At 34.9% G+C, this 21,285-nt stretch overlaps 1 protein-coding gene across 11 annotated transcripts in view; it reads right to left on the bottom strand.

Annotated features, from left to right (window-relative positions):
• The window catches only part of SLC4A10 (solute carrier family 4 member 10), a 475,347-nt gene that overhangs the window by 89,746 nt on the left and 364,316 nt on the right, over positions 1–21,285 (bottom strand). For all 11 annotated transcript variants that reach the window (XM_082464954.1, XM_082464953.1, XM_082464958.1 and 8 more), the window contains 5 exons: positions 19,107–19,264; positions 15,988–16,075; positions 11,687–11,833; positions 3,432–3,532; positions 293–467 (listed from right to left, as the gene is read on the bottom strand). In XM_082464954.1, coding sequence (XP_082321080.1) covers positions 293–467; positions 3,432–3,532; positions 11,687–11,833; positions 15,988–16,075; positions 19,107–19,264 — 669 coding nt within the window. The remainder of the gene's footprint in view (positions 1–292; positions 468–3,431; positions 3,533–11,686; positions 11,834–15,987; positions 16,076–19,106; positions 19,265–21,285) is intronic.

Raw genomic sequence — 21,285 nt, 5'->3', positions numbered from 1 at the left:
AAAATGGACCTCTTATGAGTCAAGAACCAGAGGCGAAAGCTAGCCTAGGACTGGGGAGCCAGGGATGAGATCAGAACCTTGTGTAAGATAAGAATTAATTGTTCTGAGATATTCCACTCCCTGATTACCAGTCCCATTAGTCATTTAGGAAATTCATATGAACTTTATCCGCCAGACCATACATCAAATCTCTCCTCATAAAGGAATCCAAAATTAAATGCAGACTCTCATCTAACTATGAATCTTAAAAGCTGATTAAGTTTCAAAGTTCAGAGAAAAGCATAATACATACTATTCGCCCTTCAGTTGCTTCTCCTAGCAGTCCTCCAAATGTGATGACAGGAGACATACACGCGCAGTAGAGAAACAGAAAAGATGCTAAGCACTGCAAGCTGAAAGCATCTCTGAAGTCACTCCAGAAGTATGGAGCTTTTCTTTTGATATCTAAAATAAGTCCCCCAAAAATCCTAAGACAGGGGGGAAAACACAATAGTGACATACAAATATAAAAATCACATAAATCAAAATGCTCATTTGCTTTGTTGCCAGGTCACAGTACAGGTTTTCCATCATCAGAGATGAGACCCATATTAACATGCTAGGTTTTACTGTGATGATCTACAGGAATGGCTTTGTACCACTATGTCACTTCAATCCCTAACCAAACATTGTGTCAACAACCACAAAAATCTTAGGTTCTCTCAAACGAGGTTTACAGCTGTTCGTCAATCAAAATTCAAATAATGAGATTTAAGGATTACTCTAATTTCTGTGCCATTTTACAACAACCTATTCCTAAAATCAGGCTTACCATCCTCCATCATTGGCAATATTTTCTAATTGTTTACGTTCCAGTTAGTGTAGCAGAAAGTGAAGGAGGGAAGGTAAACTGATTTTTGTACAGTCCAATAGTGAACATCAACTTAGAGAGAAAAAATGGCATATAATCATGGCTCCAGTTACCCACTCTCTTTGTGAAAAAAAACCCTTGCCAAATAATATTCCAGACAGGCACTTAAATGACCTTATGGATGACAATAATACTTAGTAGAGAGAGGTAAGTTCCAGAGTTGTTTTCACTTTTAGAAAACTAAGACAGGGACCTTACAATAAGCAACCTAGATAAATGTACTTTTGATCCACTATTGTCTAAACATATTCAAACATCTATCATTCACAAGACAATAATGACCTTATTTGGGATAAATGCATATATTCTAAATATATCCAAAAACCACATTAAAGCATTTGAAGGATGATTTTTTTGGGGGGTTGGGGAAGAGAGAAGCATTAAATTGTGAAATATTGCCTAAAATCTGAGGACTGGAACTTTTTAATCTGTTAGGAATGAGAGCATTAAACAGCTATTCTCATTCTTTGAACATTTAATAACAATATGCAGATTTAACATTTGACTACCAAAAGCTCTTTGTGTTCTATGGGATAAAGATGTCATATTAAAATGAATAAGGCTGTGATTAAGTTCCTACATGGAGGTTAAAAAAAACCTATTATGTTCAACATACTGCCAGTATGCTAAATATACTTGGTTTATGGAAAAATATTAAAGTTTTGTTATTTATTTTCTAAATAGGAATATAATCTGGCAATCTAAGAATCACCTCAAAAATGATTGTTCTCTTGAGAAATAAATTCTGATTTGCCTTGAAAAATGTACCTCTTCAGAATAAATTCTATTATTTTTAATTGCCCTAATATAGGCACAATAGTAACATATTAGTACCTATTATGTGAGTGATAGAAACATTATGTTTTTCTAGTGATTGTTTCCATCAGAGGGATGTGGAGTAGGAGAGGTTGAGAAGAATGAAATTTCAATTGAAAAAAAAGGACATTTAAAATTCAGAGAAGCTTGCAAAGAACCCGTGAAATTCACACACAAAGATCATCTTAGGTTAGGTTCCCTTACCTGTGTTTAGTAAAACACATACGTAATTTTTATTTGGGGGACCATTTCTGAATGATTTGTTAACTTGCCAAAGTCACAATTCAGAACAGATTTAATCTACGAGTCTATTTATTCATTCAGTTATGATTTATACCCCACCTAATCCCCAAAAGAATTTGAGCTGGTTATGAACTATTACTTCGTAGTTAATATTTATAGGTTTGATAGTACTTTCTATTAGACCACTCTTTTCTAATTAATTACTTATTAGGGTATACATTAGTCTAAATAGCTGTTATATTACTGTGTCATAAACGTGCTTTTAGCAGCATAAATCTAAATCCGGAAGTGGGAGGTCATTGCAGAGAACAGTACAAGAGCAGCCCAGATGTGCACCAGCAACTCCAGGAGAGCAGATGAGTAATGGATACTTCAAGTCATGTCAGCAACAGAATCTGTGGAAGAACTCTGGAGAAGCGAAGATACCGGATATTGGTGACCTGGGAGGATTTAGGAAGCAGTAAGGAAAAGTGAACTTTGAAAAAAATCTAAGCTATGTGGCATGTTACACCTGAGAGAGAGAAAAAAAAAAAAACACCAAAAATAAAAAGACAGCATTTGAAAATATGAAAGTAAACAGAAGGAGTAACAATGTTTCTAGTAAAGGGAAAAGGAAAAAATTGTTTGAACCATCTCAAATTAGGTACGGAGCCTGAGGAAGACATTTCCTCAGAGACAAAACATAGATAAAGGGAAAGAACACAGGAGAATTAAAATGCACAGAGTTGTCAGGAACTGGAAAGTCATCTTGGAGGACACAGTGAAAGCAGTACAGGAAATGGCCCTGAGGGGAGAGGAGTACCAATCCTGCAAAGCCTCTGCAATTGCCTGCAATTATAATGGAGGCTGTGTGCACACATTTCCCTGAAGAGAGACCCACCCAAAGGTTTCTGATTTTCTGCTCACACATTTCTTGGAGAGAGACAAGCTGTCAAAAAACCATAAAGAATCATTTTAAGAAATAAATTGAAGCTTTCATCTCTTCAAAGATGTGTGATTAGAAAAATAAATCATATACCTCTTTCAAATCACTACCGTAAAAATAAAAAATACTATTATATACATCCTCCTTGAATGTAATGAGAGAGGGTCTATAAGACTGAGTTCTTGGTATTTATTTTCATTTCCATCTTGAGCTTGAAGTTTTCAACAGGCTCTTTTGGAAAGGGCAACTGACAGTTTTCTTATTCATCCTAAGAATCTGTGAATGTGTTTTAATGCATAGCAATATGAAAGACTAGGTATATATTAAAATGGAATGGTGTATTCACTGTTCTGGTTTAATCATAATGACAATCATTAGTAACTACAGAGAAATCAAATTAATTGGCATATTCATCCCCCAAAGAGTAGGTATCCAAAGTATAAAAACAAATTAGTTCTCAAAACAGCAATTCCCAACACACAAAAAAGGTATATATCGTTTGGTCTTTGAAGTCCCATACGAGGGCTTTTCACTAACCTTCCAGTTCGCTGGAGTTCAGGTCCACTATGTCCTCCGTGGGGCTCGGCTTCCCCAGGAGCCGCTGTTCCATTTGGTACAGCAGGAATCTTCCTCTTCTCCTGCGGGAAGTTTTTTTTGTTTTGTTTTTGTTTTTGAGTTTCAGGTGCTAGTTGTAAATAACAAAAACAATTTTTTTTCCCTTGAGGCAATATGCAGAGTGGCTAAGAACCCAGGCTCTGTTCCTTGTTTGTTATATGATCTCTAGAAAGTTATCTAGCCACCTAAAGCCTAAGTTCCCTTCTCCTTTTACTGGTGATAATAACAGTACCTATCAGTGTGGTTGAGAGAATGAAATAAGGTGATGAACATTAATTCATTCTTTCAACTAATATTTATTGAGTGCCTAGTGTGTGCCATTCATTTTTATGGGATGCTATCGATGTAAAGGTGAGCAAGAAAAAGTATTCTGTTAGTGGAGACAAACAATAAACCTACAATGTCAGGGAGAGAGAGAGAGATACAAAGAAAATAAAGTAAGAGAAGGGGACAGAGTGAGACCAGGTTTAAGATAGGTCGAGGTGAAGAGGTGTTAGTGGTGTTATATCTCTGGCCTAGTTCAACTGTTCAAGAAGCATTAACTGTTATCATTAGCTATTTTAAAAATATATTTCCCTCTCTGATCCTGGCTCAGATCTTCCTACCCAAGCTTCTTTCCAACACAAAGCGATCCAAAAGACTATTGCAAAAGGAAGCTTCTAATTGAGCCCATGACAAATTAACTGAGGTTATGTAAGTGCTGTTTCCCCATAGGTCTATTCCGCCCACTTTTGTCAGTGACAGAGAGTTTAAAAAATCAGAAAATCCTACCTACTGGTGATCTTGGAGCACACCAATGTGTTCAAAAGTGCTTAAAAGGACAATACAAAAATTTTTAATGGTGAAATTAAACTTTTTACTTGACTGCCATTCCAAAATAGTGTAAACATGTAAACATGTTCTTTGTGTTTAGTGTAAACATGAACAAATGTGAATTATCAAATGATCTTATTACAATGGGACATTTAGATAAAATGGTGCAGATTTAAAACATGACAAAAAATCCATTTTGAAATGCACAAAATATAGGAAAGTTCATTGCTTAATATTTTACAATTTCCTGGGTATATAAATAGATACAATGAACTGAAGTTCAAAGATAAAAGGGAGTATGTCTGTCAACTGATGAAGGAGCTGCCTTTACATGTAAATTAACTATCATACATCTGTAAAGGGCTGTAACAGTGGCCCTCAGTACCCTCAATACCCAATAATCACCTAGGGAAAGATTTCTTAGCAAGCCTCAGAAGGCAAGTGATATTTGTTCTTCTGGGGAATTATCCCTGACTACATAAATTAATTCATTGTTTTACAATGAGAAAAGCTATACACTGATAAGGCAAATGATAAGCCATGAAAGATACTCGTCATTCTAAAGTAACAATTTTCTCAAGGAGTGGTCATCTTCTAGTAAGGCAAAAAGGTTTTTGGAAAAAGAATTGTGTATGTATAGTACCAATGAATATTCCGAGGAAAATATAGGAAATTTTTGTTTGTTTTTCAGACTTTTTTTAAAATTTTTGGCCAAGCCGCGCAGCTTGCAGGATCTTAGTTCACCGACCAGGGATCGAACCCAGGCCATGGTAGTGAACGCGCCGAGTCCTAACCACTGGACTTCCAGGGAATTCCCCAGACATTTTAAGTAAAATCAATAGGTGAGTAGACATTTCACTAGGCAAATTAAACAATTTATTAATTCAGTCAACAAACACTTATTGGGAGCCAATTTGTGTCAGGTTCTAGGCTGCACCACTGTATACCTGGGGACAAATCAGGCCTGTGGAGCTTATGTTCTAATGGGGAAGGCAAACAGTAAACAAATAAACATGTAAGTAAATTAATTCTATAGTGTGTTAAAAAGATTAAAAACCAGGGAGAGTTTGGGATTAGAATATACACACTACTATATATAAAATGGATAACCAACAAGGACCCACTGTATAGCACAGGGAACTATACTCAATATCTTGTAATAACCTATAATGGAAAAAAATCTAAAAAAGAATATATATATGTGTGTGTATATATATATAAACAACTGAATCACTTTGTTATACATCTGAAACTAACACGTTTGAAATCAACTATATTTCAATAAAAAATTAAAATAGGGCTTCCCTGGTGGTGCAGTGGTTAAGAATCCACCTGTCAATGCAGGGGACACAGTTTCGAGCCCTGGTCCGGGAAGATCCCCTATGCTGTGGAGCAGCTAAGCCTGTGCGCCACAACTACTGAGCCTGCGCTCTAGAGCCCGCGAGCCACAACTACTGAAGCCCGCGCGCATAGAGCCCGTGCTCCGCAACAAGAGAAGCCACCGCAATGAGAAGCCAGCGCATCGCAACAAAGAGCAGCCCCCCGCTCGCCGCAACTAGAGAAAGCCTGAGTGCAGCAACAAAGACCCAACGCAGCCAAAAATAATAAAAAAATAAAAAATAAATAAATTTTAAAAAAAGATGTCTTTAAAAAAATTTTTTTAAATAAATAAGTAAATAAATAAATAAAATTTGTTTCCAAGTTTCTTCTGATATCTCCAACCTGAATTATTAGAAAGAAACGTTGAACAGATCTGCTTCTTCCTTTTGGGGATTGAGAGAGGTTTGGTGGATTTAATAAGATCCCTGAGAGGTCCATATTTATGTAGCATTATGTACATGCCAGATTCTAGAGAGAGAGATGATGTCAAATGTTTTTTTTTTCAAATGCAGAATATATAATAAAGAAAAAATAAAGAAATAAAAACTATGGAAAAGTAAAAATTTAGAGCAGACTAAGGGGTGGTGTGAGGTATAGGGAGGAGGAACTGGCAATTATAAATAGAGTGTCATTTGAGAAAAACTTGTGGGAGTCAAGAGAATTAGCCATAGAATAACTGGGGAACATCCAGGCAAAGAACAGCCAGTGGGATAGACTTAAGGCAGGAGTGTGGCTGCAGGGCTTGAAGAACAAGGAGGCGGGAGGCCAAGGAGAGGAGTGAGCAAGAAAGAGCCAGGAGACGACTGAGAGGTGAAGGGGAGCCAGACTCTATAGGTTTAGTAGAACGTGGTAAGTATTTGGCTTTTATTCTCAGTGAAATGAGGCGCTTTTGCAGGATTTTAAGGAAAGGAGTAGCATGACCTAACACTCTGGCTGCTGTGTTGAGAACAGATTCTAGCGGCCAAGGGTGGAAACAAGGAGACCGGTTAGGAGGCTATTTCAGTAATCCAGGAGAAAGATGATGGTAGCTTGAACTAGGGGGGTGGCAGTGGCAACAGTGAGAAATGGTATAATTCTAGATAAATATTGAAGGCAATGCCAAGAGTATTTCCTGGCAGAATTGAAGTCAGGTATAAGAGAGAAGAATAAAAGTTTCTGGCTTGGTCAATTGAAGTATGGAGTTAACACTTACTGAGATGGGAAGGTACAGATGGAACAGATTTTGAGAAAAGATCAGAGTCTCTTATATTCTTCAGGAAACATTATATTGCCTTTTATAATATAAATGCAAAGGTGTATATAGGTAGAGAAATAATACAATCTATAATTCAGTTCCAACTTTGACATGTTGAATTTTAGATATCTAAAAGACACCCAAGTAGAGACACAAGATAGGCATTTGGATAAGTACCTTGCAAGTGCAAGGTGAAAAATAAATTTTGGAGAGGATTTAAAGCTATAAGATTGGATGATATTACCAAGAAAATGAGTGTAGAGGAGAGAAGACCACTAAGGACTGAGCCTTGCATCACTTCAATATAAAGAAATCAGAGAGAAGAGGCGGAACCAGCAAATGAAACTGAGGAGTGACCAGTGAGATATAAAGAAAACCAAGAGTGTGGGGTTTGGTGAGCCAAAGAAAAGAAAATGTATCAAGGAAAAGGGAGTCATCAATTCTGTCAAAGGCTGCTGATTGATAGGTTAAATAAAATATAGACTGAAAATTGACCTTGGAATTTAGCATTGTGGAGGTCTCTGGCGGCCTTCATGTAGGTAAATTTCAGTAAAGTGATGGGGGCAAATGCCTTATGGAGGTAGGTTTAAGAGAGAATTGAAGGATAAAAAAGAGTGAAATCTTGCCATTTGCAACAACATGGATGGACCTAGAGGATATTATGGTAAGTGAAATAAGTCATACAAAGACAAATACTCATACAATCTCACTGATATGTGGAATTTAGAAAACAAAGCAAACAAACAAACAAAACAAAAACTGACATAGATGCAGAGAACAAATGGGTGTTTGCCAGAGGGGAGGAGGTGTGGGGATGGGTGAAATAGGTGAAGGGAATTAAGAGGTACAAACTTCTAGTTAGAAAGTAAATAGGTCATGGGGATGTATTACACAGCATAAGAATGTTGTCAATAACACTGTAATAATTTTATATGGGACAGATAGTTATTACACTTACTGTGGTGATCACTTCGTAATATATTTAAATATCTAATCACTATGTTGTATGCCTGAAACTAACATAATATTGTACTTCAACTATATTTCAATTAAAAAATGAGAGAATTGGAGGAGAGGAATTGGAGGCAGATAGTACAGAGAACTCTTCTGTTGCATTGCGTTATAGAAGGGAACAAAGAAATGGATGAGTAGCTGGCAGTGATAGTGGCATTGAGAATTCTTTTTCTAAGATTTACAAATTAACAATGTTGTTTGCTAATAAAAATGATACAATACAGAACAAAAGACCTGATGATATAGGGGAGAAAGAGGAGAATTGGGGAGTAATGTTTTTGAGTAGGTATGAAGAGATGGGATCTACTGCACAGATAGAAGGCTGACTTTGGATAATTCATCAATAGTAATATATGGGAAGGCAGAGAATGTAGTTGCTGGCAGTACATAAATATGGTTTTGGGAATCTTCAGAAGTTCTCTTTTGATTACTTTAATTTTCTTAGGGAAGTAGGAAGCAAGTCAACATCTGAAAGTCAGAAAGCAGTGCTGAAGGTTTGAGGAGAGAAAACAGGTGTGAGACAGTCATGTAGAGAGAATGGATTGAACTTGGGAAGTCATGTAGAGAGAATGGATTGAACTTGGGAAGTAGAGTATAATGAACTTGTAATATAAAGGGTCTACCTGAGGTATGTGGTCATGAATTATATGAGATTAGTCAATGTAGTTGTATGTTTTCCTCAGCCACTCTCAGCTGCATCAACGGAGGTATAGACCAAAGAATTGAATTCACACAGTGTTGTGGTTTTGACAAGCAAGTAAATGGCATGAGAGAAAAGCAAGGAAGTTGAGGGTATACACAAGGGAGTGATTATAATGACTGACACAATGTTCTAACGAGTATTTTCAAGGGTATCCCTTGAGGTGACTGTTTATTCTTCTCTTAACTGAAAGTAAAAAGTATTAAAAAATACTGTGATTTGCACATTCTGGAAGAATAAAAACCATGGAAATTATCCCATGGAGGAAAATATTATTTGAATGACTAGGAAGTCAGAGTGCTTAATTTATTTCAATTCATTTTAATCAAAGAAAACATAGTTTCATAGTATCTATTATTCAATTCCAACATACATTTAAAAAATACTAATGTTGTAAAGAAACACGGAGTGTATCTAATTCAAACTCATTATATAAAATTGTGTTGTCTAACATTATAGTAACTAACTACACGTGGCTATTTAAATTTAAGTTAATTAAAATTAAAAATTCAGTTCCTCAGTTGCAGTAGCCAAATTTCTAGTGCTCAATAGTGGCTTGGCTTATTAGATAGCACAGATATAGAACACTTCTATCATTGCAGAAAGTTCTGTTGGACACACTGATATAGAACACCAGTACAGAAAGGTTATGGCATCTGTTTAAGATCATACAAATAGATAACAGCAGAACCCAGGTGCCTTGATTCTTAATTCAATGTTCTTTCTACTACTGCCTCTCAATACCCAGAATCCAATAATTAATCTTGGTTTTAAAGTCTCATAAAATTAATTTTGAAAATACAAAGCTCCCATGCCTCCATCTGCCTCAGAAACATCATTTCTCAAAGGGAAGATGCTTTCAAAAATGCTTGACTTTAGGGCTTCCCTAGTGGTGCAGTGGTAAAGAATCCGCCTGCCAATGCAGGGGACAGGGGTTCAAGCCCTGGTCCAGGAAGATCCCACATGCCGCGGAGCGACTAAGCCCGTGCACCACAACTACTGAGCCTGAGAGCCACAACTACTGAGCCCATGTGCCACAACTACTGAAGTTCGTGTGTCTAGAGCCCATGCTCCGCAACAAGAGAAGCCACCACAATGAGAAGCTGGCGCACCGCAACAAAGAGTAGCCCCCGCTGGCCGCAACTAGAGAAAGCCCACACACAGCAATGAAGACCCAACACAGCCAAAAATAAATAAATAAATATTTTTAAAAATGCTTGACTTTAGTTTTAATGTTTGAAAAGCAAACTGGTGTTAACAAGTGACTTTTAAGGTCTCATATTCAACATATTAGTATTTTCACTAAATTTTTCCGAATAACATCAATTAAAGAGATTCTTCCTTATTACTTCAAGAAGCATTATACTGCCTTTGCTAATACTGTAAGTGCAAAGATGTATGCAAGTACAAAAATAAGACCATCTAAACCCTTAAAATTATTTTTAAGCAACTTACTTTATTTTAGTAGTAGATCAACTGAAATGGTTAAGTAGTACACCTGCTCATTTACCCACCTCTGGCTAACCAGAAAAGCTTCTATGTCTAGAGCTGGGTCAATTAGGCCATCTGTTACTTCAACTAAGGCAGCACAGTCAACTACTAAGGCAGCTGGACTCCACAGGGACAAGAGCCAAAGGCAAGGCTTGGGTAGATGATAGCAGAGAGAGTTGGAGGAGGCGGATTCAATAGGAATAGAGATGGCAATATGAGTGGGCTTAAGACATTTGGCCACCACTCTCAACAAAGACATGCCTGCAATAAGAATCTCACCCCAAACAATAGCAATGGTCTTTATTTCTATCTTTCTGCATTGTATAACAAGTAAAATGCACATTAGATTTTTATAGGGAGAATTTTTACAATTTTCACACCATATGCCCACACAAAAGCAATAGAAACAAAAGAATTATTTTAAAAAATTCTTCAAATCATAAATGTGATTAGCAGTGACAGGGAGTTTTCCATGCAATATGACTAAACCATGCCTTTGAATTTTCCTAACACTTGCCAATTTCAAAGTGATGTATCAGAATATGGAAAGACAGTAATGAGCTTTTTCTCAAGCATATTTTCTATTTTTATTAAAATTTCAATTTTCCTCCAGTATAGTATGTTTTAAGGTGGGTCTAAAATCTTTCCAGGCACATGGGACTGTTATTTAGTAGAATATCATCAATACATCAAATCTGTGTTGAATAAGAAGAAGGAAGATTTTACAACTTCATATCCCTGCCTTTTTAGAGATTTATTAGGTTCTGGTACCAATTCAAATGTGGTGGGAAATTTAACTCATTTCTGACACTATTTACCCAGAGATAGCATCGGATTCCACAGGTCGAGGGCTCAGTCCTGCAAGACTGCCCACCAATCAGACCCCATTTCAGGTTGTTGCTGGTGCTTCCGATCAACTGGCTATAAATCTGAGGGTTCCCATGAACCCCTTCTCAGGTTCAACTAATTTGCTAGAGTGGCTCATAGAAGTCAGAGAAACATTTTATTTACTTGATCACCAGTTTTATTATAAAAGGATATAACTCAGGAACAGCCAGATGGAAGAGGTGCATAGGACAAGGCATGGGGAAAGGTCAAGGAACTTCCATACCCTCTCCAGGCACACCAATCTTCCCAATCTCCATGTGTTCACCAACCCGGAAGCTCTCTGAACCCTGTCCCTTTGGGGTTTTGTGAAGGCTTCATTACACAGGCATGATTGATTAAACCAATGGCCATTGGTGATTGAACTCAAACTCTAGCCCCTCTCACCTCCCTTGTGGTAACCTCCAGGGAGTAACCTCATTAACATAACAAAAGACATCTTTGTTGCTTTCATCACTTAGAAAATTCCAAGCATTTCAGGAGCTCTGTGTCAGAAATAGGGACAAAGACCAGATATATGTTTCATATTATAAATCACAATATCACAGAAGTTATAATTTAAATCATTTGAATCTTTGGATTGGTTATACTATTTTAGTACATATATTTAAAACACAACAAAATGATGGTAGTCTTAAGAGTATTTTCGTATATACATACCTGGGAAGGAACATTTTTGGGAGGCTCTATTCGAATGCTTGGATCCCATTCTCCAGGAGGGAGAACAGTAACCTGATCCAGAAATTCATCAATTCCTGATACCAAGTCGTTACGATCTTTAGCTTTGTAAGCAACATCATGAAATACCTATAGAAGGAAAATAATCATTTATAGATAAAAAACAATTTTAAAATCTTAATGTGTTCTTTGTTTTCATCTCCCAGTTATCTCACATGTGATTATAACAATCTGAATAAGAAGCTCTAACTAAAGAAGTTTTTAGTGTAAAATATAGCTTAGTTTATTCTATGATTGCACACACTTATTTTTTCTTAGAATGCTAGGTGAATGTTGAAATTTCTGGTGGCAAGAGTAAGAGAAGGGAAAGGAGGATAGAAGGAGGCTCATTAAACTAGAATTAGTGATTCAAGTTTGGCAAACATTGTTTAAGTATGTGTAAATCAAACTTCCTGAAAGAAGCCCTTGCTTTAAAATAGAGATAAAAATTTATAGAACATATTAGAAATTTTAACAATATTTATACTGTGGCATAAACTAATGCTAACCATTGAATAAATGATGGACTAATCAATAAATGATAATAAGCCAAGTAATTATCTATATAAAAGTGATATTGGATCTTTACTCACATCCCACACAAAAAGCAATTCTAGGTATTAAAAACTTAAATATGAGAGTTAAAGTATTAAACTCATTGGACAGAATATAGAAGGATATATTTATTACCTCAGGGTAAGCAATAATACAAACCTCAAAGATTTAGTGTCAAAACAAAGCACATAATTTTTGCTGTTCTTCAAGGGGAAAAAAAAACAGGTGTTCAATAATGTCAAATGCCAGTAAGAGATCAAGTGACATGAGTACTGAACACAGGATAGTATATTTCATAAATGGTGACCTTACAGAAAGCAGTTTCAGTAGAGTGGTAGTGACAAAAATCATACCGTAACACACTGAGATAAATGAAGTTATGATATTCAGGACAAAGTAGAGATCAGTCTTTCAAAACTCTTGAGATTCAGATTCATTCAACCTTTCAGTGGTACATGCCATGTTAAGGAGTAAGAAATTTTAAGGATGGGAAAAACCTGGACTTTTATTTCATATGTATTTCTTAAGTAGCTACTATATGTTGGGCATGTTTGCTAATTGACAGAACAAGTCAGTGTTGACTTAAGAGCTAGGTGATAGAGAAAATTGTTGGTGCAAAAATCCAAAACAAGAAAAAGAAAAATAATCCCTTTTTTTTGTTTTTGCTTTGGCTTTTGTTTTTATAAAACTATGTTATTTATGTTAATATACAATGACTTTACTATTGTTATTTTAAAATAAATTCACAAATACACTTAAAAATTCTCAGTTTTAAGTTCTCTTATGATAAATATCAGCATACTTATCTATATAAACAAAAGCTCTTTGGAATGCTTAATAATTTTTAAGACTATAAAAGGATTAATAAATTGGTAGTAGCGCCAATAAACAAAATCATATGATTTATTTCTAGTAATGCTCAACAGGAAGGAAGAAAATAGATTAGACTGACTCAAGATAAGGTGTTGCTAGGATGACTAGCACATTCAGTCATTAACTCGTTTAAAAAAAAAATTGACTGAACCCTGACTGAGGGCCAGACGCTACGTTAAGTTTGAAGATACAAAAGGAAAAGACAGTCTACCTACAAGAAGTTCCTGGTACAGAGAGGAAAAGAACAAACAGAGCTTAGTCAACAAATATTTATTTGAGCACCTGACAAAATCAGGGAACAAAAATGAATATTAAGTGGTAACTGCTCTCATGGAATTTACAGCTTAATAGTGCAATACAATTCACCATTTTCTTAACTAAACTGTAAGAATCAACATATTGAATTTTATTCTTAATGAGTATAACTGGTCAATGTATTTCAAAGCAGTTAGATAAGCAGAACAATTTCTCCACCTGGGCTTTGAACAATAAAAACTTTTTTTCTCTTTTAAAAGTATTTAAACATTTTTAAAAATATTCAATGAATGTACTATCATAATTTAAATGTCCTATTATAATTAACAGCTCTCATTTTTGGAGTAACTTTCTGGCTGAATTTCTGCTTCTCTATCCCACTGCTCACAGAGAGTTAAACAAATTGCCCCAAAGCTAAGCTCTAAACTTTCAAGTCTAAAGGATTCATGTTTGAGTCTTCATTCAAGAGCTGATGCTTGTTCTCAAATTAGGTCATTCTCATTTACCAAGGAAATAGATGCAAGTCCTTTCTCTGCTCTCATTCTAAATCTAAAATTTTAAAACCATGCATGTTTCTCTGTTCTACGTCTACTTGATTAGTCAAAAACTTTGGAATTGACTTTTTTCTCTTGAGAAAATCTTGACTCCTAATTGGGGAAAGGAAGTATTAGGAAGAGAGATAACTTGAGTATTTATGCACAATATGCTCCTCTCACCACATAAGATGTCCCATGCCCCAGAGATATCTCAATGTAATATCTTAATGTCTTAGATGTGGAAACATAATATACCATGAAACATATGTGCATGAAAGTGACAGTAGTTAAATTATGACAGTGTCATTTATTTTTCAATACTGTAAAAATTGCAGAATATTAATCAATATGGAAACACTAAAAGTAAAAATACTGTCAGTGCCTTCTCACAGAGAGTTCTACTAGAACAGGTTTGTGGAACTCATGAAGCCTTTTTGTCACTCTCCTGTCTTCTCCCAGATTTCCTCAACAGAATATGTTACTCTTTATAGTAGGCTAAGTAGTGTCTTCTCAAAATATATGTCCACCTGAACCTCAGAAAGTGATCTTATTTGGAATAAGGGTCTTCGCAGATGTAATTAAGGATCTCAAGATGAGATCATCCTGGATTAGGGTGGGCCCTACATCTAATGACATGTGTCCTTATAAAAGACATAAGAGACAGAAAAGGAGAAGACACACAGAAACAAAGGGGAGAAGGCCATGTGAAGACAAAGGCAGAGACTGGAATTTTGCTGCCACAAGCCATGGAATGACAGGAGCCACCAGAAGCTGGAGAGACAGGGAAAGACTCTCCCCTAGAGGCTCCAGAGAGAATGTAGCCCTGCTGACATTTTGACTTCAGACTTCTGAAATACCCCCAAAATATGAAAAAATAAATTACTTTTGTTCTAATTACCCAGTTTGTGGTAATTTTTTATGCATAGGAAACTAATACACTCATTAAGTTGGTTCTTTCTGAAACAGATGAAAAAAATGTTTTTCTTCTAGCTTTTGGTTTCCTATGTGTAAATATCAATAACTAATTCATATAAAACCAATAAACATAATTTGAACAGATATAATAGAAGAATTTATATTGAATCCCAAACACAAGTTCAAATTTTCAGATTTCATAAAACTAGGAAAAGTTATATGTAATACTAATTAGCTCTTTTCAAAGATTTCAAGTATCAGAAGCCACATATTTCAATAAATAAATTATTAAATTATTTGGATGATATTCTAGAAATATATAATCTCTTTGTTATTTACTACTGAATTTTGAATTTATGTCCCTTCTGTGATTTTTTGCATATGCTCTTCTTTTACAATAAAAACAATAAAATAATAAAAACAGATTTTCATAACGTGCTGTAGAATCCAAGAAACCAGTTATATGATACTACTTTTTATGTTTACTTTTATGATCTTACATTTTTGAGACATATAGCTCTTTGAGAAGCTGATGAAAGCTTTTTCCAGTCCAAGAAAACTACACACAAATTTTTGTACATAGAAAAATTTGTGGGCTGTATCAGAGATCACAGGCCTCTTGAAATCTTCAGCTCCTCTAATGGTTAAAAGACTCCCAGGTTAAGAACATCTATATTTAGGCAATTATAAAGAGAGTTGATAGACGTTGCATGGCTTTTGGTGTCATGTATACTATTCAGATAAACTGACATTTTTTTTTTTTTGAGACCTTAAAATTATTTTGCCCCAAACAAGACCTGCAGTGATATTTGCAATGGTGATCACTTTGGCAACACATATGCTACAAGGGGAATATTAATAAATACATTGTAAATGTCACTAAATAACAAATTTTCTTTAGAGTATGAGGTTTTAAAATGTTCATGTGTGTGAATTTATTACCCCTTTTGAACAAATTTTTCCAAAGGAAATTTTATAGTACAAGCATTTAAAAGAAGGGGAACTCAATACAGAGAAATCTGATTCACAGCAAACTGTCATGAATACAGAACTCCAAAAGTTAGGTGTACCTAGTAAAGGGAAATGTTCCCAATGAACTTGAATAAATACCTCATCTGTCATTAGGGTTGCAATTGATCTGCCAATCTCATGGTACTGTTGCCCCTTTCCCATGGGTCCCAGAAGAATGAACAAAAATCTGTAATTAAGAAGAAAAAAACACAAATGTTTCAAGGTAGAAATAAAAAATAATTTTAGTAGTACAGAATCACTCATCTCAAAGGAATAACTGAAGATAGGGATTTCGATGTAAAATAGTTCCATATTTTTCCACAGGTTTTGAAATATTTTATGATGTTTCAAAATGACTCATGCTTGAGATCCTTGAGCAATTGGAATCGTGGTTATTTTGCTCTGTTTCCTTCATTTAGTTACCTATCGTGCCCACACAGTTGTTAGTGTGAATTTTTAGGATTCTATAATCCATAGAGGAGAAAGCTGAGAAAAGTAAAATCTGATTAAACCTTTCTGAATTGTAAGAAAGAGAACTCACTGATATGTAAATTGTAGAATTAGGTAGAAGGGGAAAAAGGTAATACAGTAGTATAAACAATGAAAGAACATAGGGTCAAAAAAACAGTAGGTGTACGTAAATTTACATTAAATAGAAAAAATTATTGCCAGGAATCAAAGATCAGTTAGGATAAAAAAAAAAAACTGTTAATTCCAATGCTGCAGGAATAAAAATAGCAGCTGAACTGTGATATTCCATCTCAATTAGGTTGAAAGTCTAGCAAATACATCATCACAGCTGGAGCTTTTGAAGAAATCAACATGTGTTTTAACTTTGGAGGACCAGTAATTGTCTTATTGTCTTATCTCTGAAAAGGTCAATGCTACAGGGAAATTGTGAGAATTTTAAGATGACCTATATTCTGTAATATAACTCTACAGTATTCATTTGTTAAATGGTTCTTGCTCTTTAGTGTGAAGACTAATGGCTTTTTAAAGTGTACTAAAATAGGTACTACAATTCTACCTTTCATTTAGTTATAAACTTTAGAGATTGTACATGTTTTTACATGATGCATATATTACATAGTCTTAGAGGATGTGACATTAATTTTTTGTGTCAGATGTTACTGAATCCAAGTCAACTTCTGCTATACAGAAATGTCTACTATACATTTAAAACAGGAATAATTTAGTGTGGTGGCAGATGCTTTATCAAGTATAGTACTTTCAAGAAATTTCCTAACCTATGTACATCCTGCTACTTTTCAGGTTTCTATTCCATGGGCTATTTATAAAGTCCTAAAATTATTTTCTGACATTTTTACTATGTGTTACTGTTATATACACGGTGTGCCCTTTTGTCCTCCTAAGAAAGGATAATTACGAACCTTGAATGGCTTTCTTTATTTTATTTGTCTAACTAATCTTCTATTTTTCACCTTTCCAAACTAGTCTAGTCTTTTAAATCTCTCCTCGTACAGTGGCTCTACTGTGCCCCTAATTTTTCCTCCATTGTTCTGTAGACACATTTTGCTATGTCAGTATGAAATGAGGTCACCTAAACCTTTACAGTTTTCAAAGTGAGGGTATATAACCCCATTATGGCTTTTCTCTACTCCTGGGAATTTTCCTTTTCTTTCCTTTGAAACACAAGAGCTATCATTGTCATAAATAGCCATCATTTACTCAGAGTTCATCGGATACCTTCCTAAGTGGTAGAACAAGAATGCACTGCTTGGAAGATGCAAAAGAATTTTAATCTACTAAAGTAATACCTCTATGGTTAGTAAGTTTCACATCTTAAATCTGAATCCCAAATTCCCAGAAACTCTGAATAGATTACAGGGTGTAAATAGAAAAATGCAGCCTTAATCATACAGTCAGAGGCCATCTTAATGTGCCCAGTTCATCCTTCCCCTTTTTTAATAAAAGTTGGTATGTATCAGAAGTCTCAGTAGCCCTCCAACAGGATGAGACACTGCTCTCTATAACCTGAACTGGTAACTAGCTACCTGCCTCAAATCGGTTCTTCCACAGATTCAGGAAGAGGCACTCAAACACTGAATCCCCTTCCAGTCAGCTGAGCTCTAATAAAATGAGGCCTCTCCTGACTAAACTATTCCATATTTTTGGAATATCTTAACCACAATCAAAACACAGAGTGATGTAATCTGCTATGTTTTAAGGCCAAAGGTCCATAGAAGAAACATTCTACAAACCCAGTTGCCACAGCACCTGAACTCTTCATCAATGTAACTTGGCTAAGGCATTCAGTGTTTGGACGAGGAGGCATATTAACAGCATCTGAAATAATTATAGCATCAAACAAAGGGCAGCAGTCACGTAGGAAATGGGGCCCTACATAGATATGTTTTGCTATGGGAACAGGATCAGAGTGAAAGCCTGTCTATATACAGGAATCGCATTTGATGGAGGGAGAAGGAAAGAAAACAAGGTCCCCTGGAGGAATTGCTAGGAACCTAATGTTCTGTAGACAATATTCTTTTTTCAATTTGCCCATGGACAGTCTTATCTCTATAACATAGAGATAAATAATAAACAACAAAATTCAGTTTGTATTGTGGTGAAGTTGTTAGTTTTTATGTACAGCTGAATGAAAAACAAGTTCAGGTAATCAAATTAAATTTGTACTTTTGATTCAGATTCAACCACAGTACCATGATGCTACTATCAATGATTCTTAAGACTCTACGTATGTGAAGTATACTATGCCTAAGACTGAATCTTATAGTACATTAGATACAGCAGGTAGTATCCTAATGATGGCACTTACATGTACTCTGAGGGCCTACTCAGTCAAGCATAAGGCAGGCCTTGAAAACTTTGATCTTTTTAAGTACGATCACACTCATATACAGGATCCCACAGTCTAATGCAATCTTTGAGAAAAGCCTAATACTTTATCACTTTTCACCAAAATTGTAAGAAAGGATTTATATGGTGATATAGACCAGGGTATTCAGAGATGAGGAGCATGCCTAAAAGAAAACATAGAAATTTGAGAGGAAGGAGGAAAGGACTGAATAATTTTTAAAGCACTTTTTGCCCTCCTCCACAAACAAGAAGAAACAATAGTTTTGTCGATTACACTTTAGTTTCTAGAAAAAACTCTCAGAGGAAACTATATTTACACCTTTTTTTCCCACAGATAAGTGGCTTAAGAAAAGTGCAAAAGATGCTCTTATACTTTTTACCTGGTTGGGATTGGGACTTCAGCCAGTCCTTGAAGCAATACAGCTGGAGACAACCTGACAAACGCAACTACAGTTCGATCCAAAAACTCCAATTCCCCAACTAAGATGTTTGAAGCCTCAGCACCTGGAGGAATCTTCTTCATAAAATGCAGATCAACCTGAGATCATCACAAAGTAAAATAAGGTAAATCAAAATTGGAAAAATTTGTTAAATCATATCCTAGCACAGTATTTCACACATGGTAACCCATCAATAAATATAGTTTAAATAAATATTGCTTATATAAATATAGTTTAAATAAATTTAAAAATAGTTAAATGTCTTACTTGCCCTTAAAAAAAAAACTTTTTTCTTTTACCTCGTATTTTTCTAATTTGTCTTTAATACGTTGAATACTCTAGCTTCTCTATTCAATATTTTAAAAAGATTCCTTTTCAGCATCAGTAATCTTGAAATTTTCAGGGAGAAAGGAATATGTGTTCAATTAAATGAATATACTTTAATCTTAATTTAACTAGCATTTGTCAATAGATTTAAATATTTGCATACTACATTATCTTAATTTTGTTCACATTTCAATTAATTAATATTCAAAATATGCCTATTTCAAAAGAAATATAATCATGATTCTCCTTATAGTATAAATTATGACTTTAGTCTTCAACTTTATCTTAATTGTTCTATATCCTTCACATTCTATACTTGGCTTGATCAATCTTCAATTTTAATTTCTCATCAGAGAATTTAGATATGGCAGAGCAAAGGAAACAAGAATAAAAATATTAACATTTGGAGTTGCTGAAGAGCCATTGTTGAATTTCTGATATGAAATGTCTGTGACTGAAATGAATGCACACAAAACAAAAGCATCATTAACAAAAAGAAATGCTTGGAGTAAAGGGTGAAGTCTGAAAATGAATGTAAAATAGTCTTAGGCATAAATATCAATTTGCATACAGAGAGCCTCAGTGAAAACCAAGCAGTGATTTTAAAGTCAATTTTACAAGGCCTATTTCTTGTTTCTAATTCATTTGAGTTGCTTTTAATGGAAACCTGTTTGCAGGGAGAATAATAGTTTAACTGCTGTAATAACTGTTTTTATGCTCTCATGTTAATGAAATGGGGACCAAAGATCAAAGTGGGAAGAGGAGAGAGAGACAGAGACAGAGAGAAGGAAAAGAAGAAGGAGAAAGAGGGAGAGAGAGGGGGATGAGGCGATGAGGAGGAAGTGGAGGAGAAGGGAGAGGAAAATTAAGAGGAGAAAGAAGAGGAGAGAGGGAGAGAGAGAAGAGCTCTGGCAAATACAGTGAGGCCAACAAGACTTTTTTTTCGGTCAGATATTTCTTCTGCAAATTTAATGATTTGAGAATATTTTTTCCAAGCAGTTTAAAATGAAAGAAAAATTAAAACTTTTAGGAGGAATACCTTAGGATGTCCATAGCCAGATTTTAGTGACTACATTAAATTTGTTGTTTTCTGAAATCAAGACCACAGCACAGCTATTTAGAAGGTTTATAACTACTTAATTTTCTGTAAGATAAGGGAGCCACAAAACATGAAACCCATTATATGAAGTATACATTTTATCACAAGGATTAAATATAAAAATAATCCACAGTACTCCACTAAAAATATCAAATAGAAGCAATGTTCTATTTAAAGAAAAAGAAAAATATTATAAATTCCAAAGTTTTTAACCTAAAAATTTGCTTCCAAATACAAATTTGTAAGCTCGTAATACCTATACACTATTAGCCCTGTGAGAAAAACATAACAAAGACTTATGGAGATAAGTCTCTCAGAGCCTAAAAAAGTGAACTATTAAGTTTTCCCCCTCAATAGAAATAACAATTATACAATGTTAATACACTGGAACAAAATTTAAAATGAGAAAATAGCTTTTTAAGATAATCTATAATTGATAATCAGTGTGAGTCATACTGGTAATACTTGTCATAACTCTAATGAGAAGTTTAAGTTCAACCTGGAAAACTTTCTGTGAATTCATTTATTTCTTGACAAATGCCATCGCCTTAACTATGAGCATCTGTACCTCAGGCAGGTGGCAATTATACACATGACTGCTTTAAGATTCAATTGAATTAAATCAAGGAGTACCAGTATGCTAAAATAGCTTAATTTTATAAAAGAAAATACATGGTCTTTACATATTATTTT

The sequence above is a fragment of the Balaenoptera physalus genome (genome assembly GCF_965194825.1).
Source record: "Balaenoptera physalus genome assembly, chromosome: 6".
NCBI lineage: Eukaryota > Metazoa > Chordata > Mammalia > Artiodactyla > Balaenopteridae > Balaenoptera > Balaenoptera physalus.
Note: the sequence above shows the minus strand (reverse complement) of the source record. Positions and strands in the feature narration are given on the sequence as shown.